This window comes from Petaurus breviceps, unplaced genomic scaffold (genome assembly GCF_028583685.1).
Source record: "Petaurus breviceps papuanus isolate PSGF00001 unplaced genomic scaffold, PetGlider_PUasm1.0 98, whole genome shotgun sequence".
NCBI classification, from domain to species: domain Eukaryota; kingdom Metazoa; phylum Chordata; class Mammalia; order Diprotodontia; family Petauridae; genus Petaurus; species Petaurus breviceps.
Genome location: NW_027187460.1, coordinates 53,968,156 through 53,980,581, shown reverse-complemented (window position 1 = coordinate 53,980,581; position 12,426 = coordinate 53,968,156). Strand labels below are relative to the sequence as shown.

General features: G+C 33.7%; 1 protein-coding gene across 11 annotated transcripts in view; it reads left to right on the top strand.

Moving 5' to 3' along the window:
* The window catches only part of OXR1 (oxidation resistance 1), a 592,053-nt gene that overhangs the window by 559,754 nt on the left and 19,873 nt on the right, over positions 1-12,426 (top strand). For 7 of the 11 annotated variants that reach the window (XM_069081337.1, XM_069081335.1, XM_069081336.1 and 4 more), the window contains one exon: positions 11,419-11,499. The exons of 3 other annotated variants lie outside the window; for them this stretch is intronic. In XM_069081337.1, coding sequence (XP_068937438.1) covers positions 11,419-11,499 — 81 coding nt within the window. Of the gene's footprint in view, positions 1-5,839; positions 6,051-11,418; positions 11,500-12,426 lie in introns of those variants that run through there. One more of the 11 variants, XM_069081345.1, reaches the window with a different exon arrangement.

Sequence of the window (12,426 nt, the reverse complement as noted above, 5' to 3'; positions counted from 1 at the left end):
GAAGGTGGCCTAGCAGTAGTCATCAAAACAGTCTGGTACTGGTTAAGAAATAGAGTGGTGGATGAGTGGAATAGATTCGGTACATGATATACAGTAATAAATAATTACAGCAATCTAGTTTTTGATTAACCCAAAGATCCAAGCTTTGGAAACAAGAATTTAGTATTTGACAGAAATTGCTGGGAAAATTGGAAAGCAGTTTGGCAGGACCTGGCTATAGACCAACATCTCATACTGTATACCAGATAAGGTCAAAATAAGTAAATAATTTAGACATAAAGGGTGATATAAACAAATTAGGGGAGCATATAATGTTCACCTGTCACATCTATAGATGAGGGAAAAATTTATGACTAAAAGGGAACATTAAAGAATATAAAATGGATAATTTTGGTTGTAGATTAAAAACTTTTTGCAAAAATAATACAACAGTGTAGCCACAATTAGAAGGAAAGCAGAAAACTGGGTAAAAAAAAATTATAGCAAATTTCTCTGATAAAGGCCTCATTTTTCAAATATATAGGAAACTGAATCAAATTTTTAAGAAGATGAATTATTCTCTAATAGATAAATGGTCAAAGGATGTGAACAGTCAGTTTTCTGATAAAGAAATTAAAACTATAGTCATATGAAAAAATGCTCTCATATACTATTGATTAGTGAAGTGCATATTAAAAGAATCTGAGCCAACAACTAAGAAATGACAGAAAAAATGTTTAAAGGGATGTGGAAAAATTGGTATGCTATGCACTGTTGGTGGAGTTGTGAACTGATCCAAACATTCTGGAGAGCAATTTGGAACTGTGCCCAGAGGGTAATAAAACTGGGTATGCCCTTTAACCAGCAATACCACTACTAGCTGTATGCCCTAAAGAGATCAAAGAAAAAAGAAAAGGACCTATATTTACAATAATGTGTATAGCAACTCTTTATACGGGCAAACAATTTGAAATTGAGATATCCATCAATTGAGGAATAGCTAAACATTGTGGTATATAATTGCAATGGAATACTGTTGTGCTATAGAAGTGACTTGGCAGGATGCTTTCAGAACAACTTGGAAAAACTTAGATGAGCTAATGCAAAGTGAAATGAGCAGAACCAGGAGAGCAATATTAATGGTAATAGCAATTTTGTACAGTGATCAACTGTGAATGACATAGCTATTATCAGCAATACAGTGATCCAAAACAATTATGAAGGATTTATGGTGAATACTTTCCACCTCTAGAGAAAGAACCAATTGAGTCTGAATGCAGGTTGAAGCATAATTTTTTTTTACTGTATCAGTTTTTTTTTTTTTTTCTGTGCTTTCTTTTACAACGTGGCTAATATGGAAACGTTTTCATGACTGTACATGTATAAGGAGGGAGAAAGGTAGGGAGGGAAGGAAATTTTAGAAGACAAATGTTTTAAAATTTTTTTATGTGTAATTGAGAGAAATAAAATTAAAAAAAAAAAAGAAAATTATGATTCCTTGGGCATTTTTTTGCTTATAAGTAATGTTACCTTCCCTGGATTTTGTTACATATTAGATATTATTTATCAGTCCTTAAGCTAGTCCTTAAAATTTGAAAAGAATATTTGTTCTGTTACCAAAGATACTTCTAACTTGTCTTGATTCCAGTCCATGTAGTTAAAATCATTAATTAGTCCTTCCTATTTGATCTTTAATAAGGAGATTTCTTTTAGGCTATCTTCCCTCTGTTTCTGCTCACACTCTCAAATGCAAATACGTAACCCAGTATCACTAAATTGTACCTTAAAAATAATATATATTATGTTTTACTTGCATTTTAATTGCTTCTCTGAGCATTGTTTTTGCTTTAATTTTTATTACTATAAGTTATCATGTTTAATTTTTATTACTATAAGTTATCATGTAAATTAGTATACCTGGCTGTAAACAAGGAAAAATTCATATTGTTTCATTAGCCTATGTAGTAGAAGTTAATGTACAGATGTCATCCTTTTAAAATTTTGTTCCTTAGTTGTTAAAATTGTGTCTGACCCTTTGTGATCTCTTGGCAAAGATTATGGAGTGTTTTGCCATTTCCATCTCCAGCTGAATTTGTAGATGAGGAAACTGAAGCAAACAAGGTTAAGTGACTTGCCCTTAGTCACATAGCTAGTTAGTGTTCGAGGCCAGATCTAAAGTCAGAATGGTGAATCTTTTTGACTCTAAGCTAGGCACAATATCCCCTAAGCCATTTATGTCAACTAACCATAATCACAATTAAGTCAAATTATTTTAGCCCTTTAAATCTTAAACAAAATTCATTGGTTTCCTGCATTGTAGATTAATCATGTTACAATATGAACCACAAAATCTATGATAATATAAGAAATGACCCTAGAAAATTCAGCATTTATTTAAACTTCATTTGAAAACTAATAATTGAGGATTATAATCTTGAAAAAAGAGTACAAAAAGTTAAAACTATATTTTAAAATTAGAGACTACTGTTGAAATAATTTTTAAATTTAAAAATTGGTATATTAAATTGAATGTCTAGTTTAAGTCAAATTTAAAGATCTCTGCCAAATAAAACTTAAGTAGCTATAGTACCCCATAAGTCTTTTTTTAAAGTTTCTGTTTAAGGGGTGACTAGGTAGTGAGGTGAAGAGAGCACTGGCACTAGAGTCAGGACCTGAGTTCAAATCCAGCCTCAGATGCTGAACACAAAAACTAGCTGTGTGACCTTGGGCAAGTCACTTAACACCAATTGCTTTACTTTCCTCCCTCCAAAAAGCAAAGCAAAAAAAAACAATAGCTGTTTTGGGGTGGCTAGGTGGCACAGTGAATAGAGCACTAGCCCTGGAGCCAGGAAGACCTGAGTTCAAATCCGGCCTCAGACACTTAACATAAAAACTAGCCGTGTGACCTTGGGCAAGTCACTTAGCTGCAATTGCCCTACCTTCCCCCCTCCAAAAAAAAAATAAAGTTTCTATTTAGTTTATTTTTAATTTATGGATTAAAACAATCATTTTCATAATATAGTATATGTCTTAAAGTAGTGAAAGGGCATTTCTTCAAAAACAATTCAAAATTGAGACATTTCATTCAAGCTGGCTTATCTACCTCCTCCCATATGTGTAAATTATTGACATTTTACTTTGTATTTTATATCAATGCATATTGTTTATCAAATGGTTTTTTTTTTTACATTTTTAAAGAGTCTTACTTGGCAAGTATTTTGTGTTATTTTAATGTTATTTTTAAATTTAAAAATTTAGGCAGCCATGCGACACAGTGGATATACTACTTGAACTGGAGTGGAAAGACCTGAATTCAAATGTGGCCTCAGACACCTGCTAGGCCTGTAACCCCGGGCAAGTCACTTAATTTCTGCAGCAGTTTCCTAAGTATAAAATGGGAATAATAATAATAATACCTACCTTCTAGTTTAAATGAAATAATATTTCTAAAGCACAGTACCTGGCACACAGTAGGCACTTAGATAATTATTTATGAACTTCTTTTTATTATCTAATCTTACCAAGGCTCCTCATCGCTACAAAGTAATCCTTGTACTCCTCCCTAACTAATTATCCTATTCACCACAGCTCTAACATTTTTCTCTCCTCAAACTTGCTCAAGTACCCCTTTCCTATGCTTTATCATCTCAGGACCTTACCTTATTCTTTGCTGAGAATATCAAGGCCCTTCACCCTGAATTTCTTTTCCTCATCTCACAACATCACTACATCATCTTGTATTCTGGTCTGATAGTAAGATACTACTTTTCCTCACTAAGGGCCAGCTGCTCTACATGTAGCTTTAGTTCTAATCTTTCCAGCAGATTTTCCACTCAATCATTTCTCTTCTCTATAATCTTTGATCTTTTCCTACATTCTTTTGCCTTCCCTGCTACCCTCAAAATGTTGTAAATCCTTGAAACACACCCACTAGCCTGCTAGCTCTTACCTTATATTCTCCCTTTCCCTTCTGTGCTCCTGAAAAAACTGTCTTTACTGAGTAGCTTCCATTTTTTATCTTAGTCTTTCCAATCATTTGTTGTGTGGCTTCTGACTTTATTCAGCTGGAAACTGCTCTCCAGAAATACCAATGTAAAGACTTTGGCTTACTCTTCATTCATCTTGATCTCGCTACAGTATTTAATACAGTTGACCATCCATTCCTCCTGTATACTTTGTCCCTTCTGTATTTTCTTGATGCTACTCTTTTTTTCCTCCTCTTTTTCTTATTTCTTGCTCATTGTCTGTCTCAGATTAGAAATACAACAGCCCCTCCCAGCTCAGATGCCAATACTGATTGGCATTGAAACTTTACTTTGATCTGCTTTTTAGAACTGAGCTCATTTAACCCTCCTTGGGCAGTCTGGGTGTGCTGGAGTACCGAGAGGATCACCATATTGGTGTCCAACTCAAAATGGACACCCAAGTGACTTTAGCCCTACTGCTATTCAGATCTCCTAAACTAAAGCCACAGGTACAACCTCCTCAGCACAAGGAACTATAGGTATAAACTACCATACCTAGCTCTTCCTACCTTTCTGAAGATTTTTTCCCAGTCTCCTTTTGCTTGATCATCATCAAGATCCTGTCTGCTAAATGTGGATTTCTTCTAAAGCTATTCTTGACTCTCTTTTCTCTTTATACTTTTACTTGGTGACCTCATAAGCCCTCCTGGTGGGTTCAGTTATCATTTCTATGTAGTTGACTCCCAGATCTACATATCTAGCCGCATTCTCTCTCCTGAGCTTCAATTATAGGATCTCAAACTGGCTTGATCATTTTGAACTGGATGTACCATAGGCATCTGAAATTCACTATGTCTGAAACAACTCTGTATCAAAATATAAAGGGGTGTACTCTTGAAAAATTTTTAATGCCTGGCACCCACAGTTTTTCATATGTCTGACTTATTTTGACCAATGATAAGTTTTATTCATAGTGCCGTGGCAATTCATAAATTGTTTGTAATAACTCTTAGGAAAATCAAAACAAATATTTTGCTTTCTCTGCTGGAAAATATTGACTTTAAAGCCTACTTGATTAGCCAGAAGATTTGGTAAAAGCCTAACATTTCCTGCAGCTGGATTATGAGTAAGTAGAATAGTGTCAGGGATTTCTCATTTCTTTGTGGATTTCATGTGATCTAAATGGGATTAGAAATTTTGCCTTTTGAAAAATAAAAAATATTTTGAGAGAGCCATGTTGGAAAAAAACAAATCACTTCACATTCTTAGGGATTGTGAAACCTTGAATTTATATGTAAGTTGGTATAGAGTAATTTTTTAAGGTATTTTAATATCTTAATTATGTATGTGGGAGAGAAACAACATGGCATAATGAATTAGGGAGAGCTCTCTATGAGTCATTTCATGTTCTGTGTCTGACACATACTGTATGAACCGGGATAATTGCTTAATCTCCCAGTGTTCTAGGCAGCTATTTAAGACTAAAAATTGCAGAGCAGGTGCTGATTTGCATCAGTTAAGGGAGTTCCTCATGGGGAGAGGAACTGTATGATCTTGTAAAACAAAACGTGTGTGGTTTCCTATTTCAAATGTAAATATAACAGATTTACTTATATGCTTAAAAATAATGTAGAATATAACATTGCTTTGTATATTCTTTTAAAGTTTTTTTTTTTAATTCTTTAAAGAATGTTGAAAGTTCTAAATGGATACCTTTAGAAAGTTTTACCATATACTCTATTTGGAAATAAATGTTCTGTCTCTTTAAACTTTTTAGCCCTTTCTTTTAACATATGATACTCTGCAACCAAACTTAAGTATGGTTATTCCCTCCCCCAGTTCTGCAATCACCACTCAGGACTAGCTTGGCTGGGTTATGACTTACTGATTAGCTCTTTGTCTTGTCAGTCAAGCCTTTGTGTGTAGCAGACTGTTTTGTCACTGTAGTGGTGTTCTTGAGTTAGGATTTTTTCTTGGATAGAGAGAATGCTTTTAAAAACAGCTGCCATGTAATTTAACTTAGTTTTCCTTTAAAGGGAAATGTCTCGCCTCTGGTATGGAAAGAAGGGAAGAAGACACCAATCAGTTAATCATAAGTACAGCCTGGTAAATTTTAGTCAAGCATTTTGATTTTTACATTAACTTGCTTTCTTGTAGTAATATGGTACAAAATGAGCCACATTTTCTGAAAGTTTGAGCCTAGGTAATGTTTAGAAAATGTCAAATTTCATAACTTCAAAATGTACTTATCAGATAATGTTACATTGTTATATCTGCTAAAATGTAATGATTCATAGCATATAATTTTTATTTTGTAAACATAATTATTTGAGCCAGTCTACAAATAGAAAAAAAAAACTATATCAGAATTTTTGCTTTGATTCATTTTAGTGGCATTTTTAAATCTTTTTTTTTAATTTTCAGTTATACTCTTTAAAATGCTAAGAATTTTATTTTTTAAAAGAATGCATAAATCTGTTTATTCATATTTTGGAATCATAGCATCTTTTAAGGATAATAACTTTACATACCATCATAGCCCAGGACAATCATTAGACTAATGGAATATAGTATAATTTGTGTACTTAAGTGTTTAGAGAAATGATGAAATGATGAGTAGAGTATGTAAAGTTAGAATTCCTAAGAATAAGAAATTGTTTTATAAAATTGTTTTCTTCTAAGATATTATAATTGTTCGTGGTCTTTTAAAAAAGCCTTTTGTAAATAACTAGAAAAAATTTTAAATAATTATTTTGTGCTAGAATTTTAATAACATGGGGATATGTCTTTTTCATTTTTCTTTTTATCCAAAAATCCATAGAACTGAAATACTTAGAATAGTTAGAACTAATAAATCTGAATGGTTGCAGAAAGCTATCTTCTAATTTCAACCTTGGTGAAAACACTTTTATTTTACTTTATTGGCATTATTATACTTTTTTTTTTAGCAAATATTTCAGTCTTGCTTTGATTTGTGATCTTGTAGTTTTTATTAATGTCTTTCAAATGAAAAGTTATTATAAACATGTTTATTTTCATCATATTATTAACATAGAAGGTGTTTAAGAAAGAACTGAATGAGTTCTATATAGGACTGACTCTAAACATAGAATTAAAAAAACTTTCTTGATATTGCTTTATTATCTCAATTATTAAACATGTCATGTAAATAATTTCCAGTTGAAGACTCTTATCTTCATTGAATTTGTGTTTTTATGGTATGGGATTTGTTTCCTTTGGTTCTATAGTAATTTATTCAGCAGTCATGTATTGAGTTAGTTCCTTTCCTATGCAAAACACTGTGGTTGTCTGTATGGATTATACAAATGGTACTAATAATAACCCATATTTCTATAGCACTTGGAAGTTTACAAAACACATTCACAGGGTTGTTGTGAGGGGTGGTAGGATTTTAGTAAGAGTCATCAGGTTTTGTACAGTCTGTTCTGCTATATTTATCATTATGGAGGAGAAAGATTAGTTAAGTTGATGCATACTAGTGTTGATCTACCTTCTCATCTGCCATTATTTCTCAAAGACCCATTTCACGGATCACTGGGTGCTAGTCCTGTCCACTATAGTTTCTACTGATAGCTTTGTTCAGAGTAGAACTGTCAGGTACCTAACACCTTCAAGTATTTGCTTTTATTACATACATAGTAATGCCAAAGCAAAAAAAAAAAATGCTATGATTTCTTTTTTTTCCTGAGTTCAGCACCAAATCATTTTTTATTTGATAGCCATATTTTATTTTATTTTATTTTTAGTTTTCAACATTCACTTCCATAAGTTTTAAATTTTCTCTCCCTCTTTTCTTACCCCTTCCCCAAGACAGCATGCAATCTGATGTAGGCTCTACATATACATTCCTATTAAACATATTTTCACATTAGTCATGTAGTATAGAAGAGTTAAAACAAATGAGAGGAACAGTGAGAAAGAAAAAACAAAACAAAAAAAGAAAATAGTCTCCTTCAATGTGCAGATTCCATAGTTCTTTCTCTGGATGTGGATGGCATTTTCCATCATGAGTCTTTCTAAGTCTGTCAAAATCAGTCATCACACACTGTGGCTGTTATTGTGTACAATGTTCTCCTGATCAGCTCACTTCACTCAGCATTAGTTCATATAAGTCTTTCCAGGTTTTTCTGAAGTCTGTTCATCATTTCTTGTAGCTCAATAGTATTCCATTATATTCATATACCACAACTTGTTCAGCCATTCCCCAATTGACAGGCATCTCCTCAATTTCTAGTTCTTGGCCATCACAAAAAGAATTGCTATAAATATTTTTGTACATGTGGGTCCTTTTCACATTTTCATGATCTCTTTGGGATACAGCCCTTAGAAGTGGTATTGTTGGGTCAAAGGATATGCACAAAAAATGCTATGATTTCTCACCTCACCCTGAAATAGTCCCTGCCATCTGCATAATAGATAAAATGTCATTCGAGAGTAGACTAAAAACTGGCATAGACTTGTAATCTCTGCTGCTAAGGAAGTTGAGTTTGGTGGATCATTTGAATTTAGTAGTTCTGAACTGTAATAGGGCTAAAGCCAATCCAGTGTCTACACTAAGTTCAGCAGCAATATGAAATGCCCCCAGGTGTATAGGGCTACCAGACTACTAAGAGGGGCAAACTGGCCCAGGTTGGAAATAAACCAGGGCAAAGCTTCTGTTTGGATCAGTTGCGGATCAGGCCTCTGAGTAGCCCCTGTACTTTCATCTTAGACGAGGTAGGGAGATAAAAAAAAAAAAAAAAAAATTTTTTTTTTTTTTTTTGGAATAGACCAAAGAAAACAAGTACACCATTAAGAAATTTTATAAACCTTTGACCTTTTATGATAATTCCTCTAAAAACCCAAATTCTAATCTATGACTTAAAGGCACTAAAGACTGCTTTTTCTTTCTAATATTCTCTCTTCTCAGGGATTTTGTGATTCTGTTTCTCCTACCTTTTTGATTGCTATTTCTCAGTCTTTTATATCTAATCCCTTTTCTCTAGTCACATACTTATATTAGTTGAGATTCTTACTACCTCTTACTTGAATTATTTTAATAGCTTCTAATTGTCTTTTTCTCCTCAAATTTCTTATCATTCATTTCAGTCCCTCACACTGCTGCCAGAGTAATTTCCCTTAAGTACAGGTCTGACCACATCACTACCCTACTCAAATCTATTCTGGTAGCTCCCTATTGCCCTAGGATAAAATATACATTCCTTTGTTTAGCTTTTAAATCCCTTCTTAACTGATGTCAACCTTTCTTTCTAGCACACAGGACATTATTCACCTCTCATACTGTCTAATCCAGCCAAAAAGACATTTTTCTCTCTCCCTTTTTTTTTTTTTTTTTTTTTTTTTTTTTTTTTGGGGGTGGGGTTTTGGAGGGGGGAAAGCAGAGCAATTAAGTGACTTGTCCAAGCTTACATGGCTAGTAAGTGTTAAGTGTCTGAGGTTGGATTTGAACTCAAGGCCACCTGACTCCAGGGCTGGTGCTCTATTCACTGCACCACCTAGCTGCCCCCATTTTCTTTTTTCTCCACACACAGCATTCTATCTCCAGTCTTTGCCCTCCCCCTTAGCCTGGAATGAACTACCTCCTTACCATCACCACCATCCTAATATATATAGCTTTTCCTGAGCCCTGCTCCACCTCTTCTCTTCCCCTCCCCCCAGTCCCTGACTACTTTGTATTTAACCAACTCGTATTTGCATTTATTTTCTTTGCATTTCTGTTCCTAACCCATAGGTCAGTGCTTAGTGTTTGATAATAAAGAAGTCTCACTCTTAAGCCAATAACAAATCATTCCTATTTTAGGAAGGCATACAAGTTTGTACTAGTATTTCTTACCTTCCTTCATATCTTTTTAATAGTGTAATTTATGTGGGTTCACCTTTAAGAAATGTTAAGTTCTAATTAGTACTAGGTACTAAGAGGATGACTAGAACACTAACTACCAAGGAGGTTAGTAGAGAAAATAAGACTGTAATGGGTGAATGTTTTGGACTTAGGATCTAGACTTGGTCAGTCACTAGTGAGAGTTGTGATCATAGTTTAGACTAATTAAGTTAATAAATATGAAAAACCAAATCTAAACCTTACTCCATTCAAAGTATTCTTTGATCTAGTGACACTGATTTCCTTGCTGTTCTTCACACACAGGACTCCCTTCTCTTGACTCCAGTATTTTCTCTGGTTGTCTTCCATACCTGGAATGTTTTTCTGCCTCTTCTTTGTCTCCTGGGTTCTCTGGCCTCCCTCATATCTCAATTAAAAAGTCCCACTTAGTGGAAGAAGCCCTTCCCATTCCTCTACTCTGAGACTGTCCCTAGTTTGATCTGTATCTAGCTTATTTGTGGGTAGTTGTTTATATGTTGTCTCCCATGTAAAATTGCAAACTCCTTAAGAGCAGGGGCTGTTTCTTTCCCTTTTTTGTATCCCAGGTGCTTAGCACAGTGTCTAGCATGTGGTAAGTGCTTAGTAAATGCTAATTGACTGACTTGACTGATGCTAGGACCACCCACACATCAGAATTTAGGGATAGTGAAAAGGAAGCCTGAATGCTAGAACCTTATTATGGCTATCCCTAGGATAGTCCTTTCTGAAACCTATATAGTTCTTTGTGCTAATTTAAAGGAACCATTTTAAACATATTTTTGTTTATTTGGGCTACCGTTTAGGAATATTAGTGTCTGTTGTTATCCCAACTTGACCTGAAAAAAAAAAAAGCCATCCCCCTCTTTATGGAATAAACTGTTTATTAGATTATTGTCTCTGAAATTTAGCTCTTTGTTCTGGTGCTTAAAACTTTTTTCTTTATCTTTATTCTCAGTTTGGGCTTAAAATGAACTTTTCATATGGCTCTCTTCTGCCACCTCTTTTTTTCTCCAGCATCTTTTGTATGATTATGTGTATATTTGGCATCTTGCTGTAAAAGAAATTATTTTACCTGTTGTCATAGTATGAGGTACATTGGTTTCAAAGGAAGAATTTAAAATACATTTTATTTGTATATTTGGTCCTAAAAATGTCGACATCAAAACCTGTGCTGTTTTGTTTAGTGTTTCCATTTTTTTGTAATCTGAAATACCATTTATTGAATGCAGTCTGTATATGAGATAGTCCATACAATAAATCCTCATTATATTTATTTTGTATTAATTAGGTATGGTCCTTATACCTAATTATGTATAGTTTCATTCTATTTTGCTGTAGGTCTTTGGGGCTTTCAGTGTATAGATGGGGGGAATCCTGAATTTTACATTTATTTTCACCATGAGTTTAACTATCCTGTGTGCTCATGGAGCCCCAGTTTAAAAAATATATTAATACATATTTCTGATACTACTAACATTTTTGTTTTTATTATAAAGCTTTCTCTTTCTCCCCATTATGATTTCTCCATTTTTTTCTGGCACCTCTTTTCTTCAATTGTCAGTGGAATTATTGTCTTCCTGTCTCCATATTCAGGTAGTGTCAGTGGCTGAGTATCACCGCAGGATCGATGCTCTAAATACTGAAGAACTGCGCACACTCTGCAGACGTCTCCAGGTGCCCCCTTCAGTAGTTTAAACCCATTTTTCAGAGACTGAAACACTCTCTGTTTTTAGTGTCCTTCATCAGGACAAGTCCCATATTTGGTGGATTTGTTTTGACTGTAGCACTAAAATAAATAGATAAAGCAGAAAATTCCTTTTTTTGTTAAACAATACAATAGTATATTGAAGAGATATGGAATTACTTTTTCCATCATCTTTTCACTGTGAAAATATTCAGACATGTCAGAGGAATTTTCTGTCAATCAAGAAATGTTTTCATTACTCTCTTTTTCAGTGATGAGGACTTGTTGATTTTTTTTTAGTTATAGTTTAATATTGGAATCATACTTTTGGACTTTGGGGAATGAGTCTGTTAGGGAAAAAAAAACTACCTAAAAGATATGGCTCTTTGCAAAACAATTAGAAAATTTTCATTTAAGGCTTATACTATACAGCAACCAAGTTTAAACATTGGCCTTTTAAAATGTATTGCTTTTCAATTTAATCAGTAAAATAATATCAGTCTAATTCCCAGGAATCCAAAAGGGAAGATATTAAGTGTTCCTAGACCCCTCTTCTCATTGTCTTTAGCAGTTTTCTTGAGGTGTACACCTGGTTGACAGTAGGTACATTTTAGAATTTTATTAGATAAATGCACCAGAACTAGAAAAAATGATTTGAAACTATATGAAATGGGCCTTGTGATTCTGAGAACTAGAAAGTGACGTGATGAAACTTCTAATATTCACTTTATTACCTTATAAGTAGTGTCTATTCCTTTTTATATATAAAAATGCTTTCCTAGCTTTGCTACCTCTGCTGATTTTTTTTTTCTTTTTCTCCTAATTCTTCTAATGCTCTTTTGGGATTTTGGTTGTTTCGTGTTTGTTTTTAAAATCACATCATCAAAATTAGGGTGAAGTATTATGATGATGGTGTG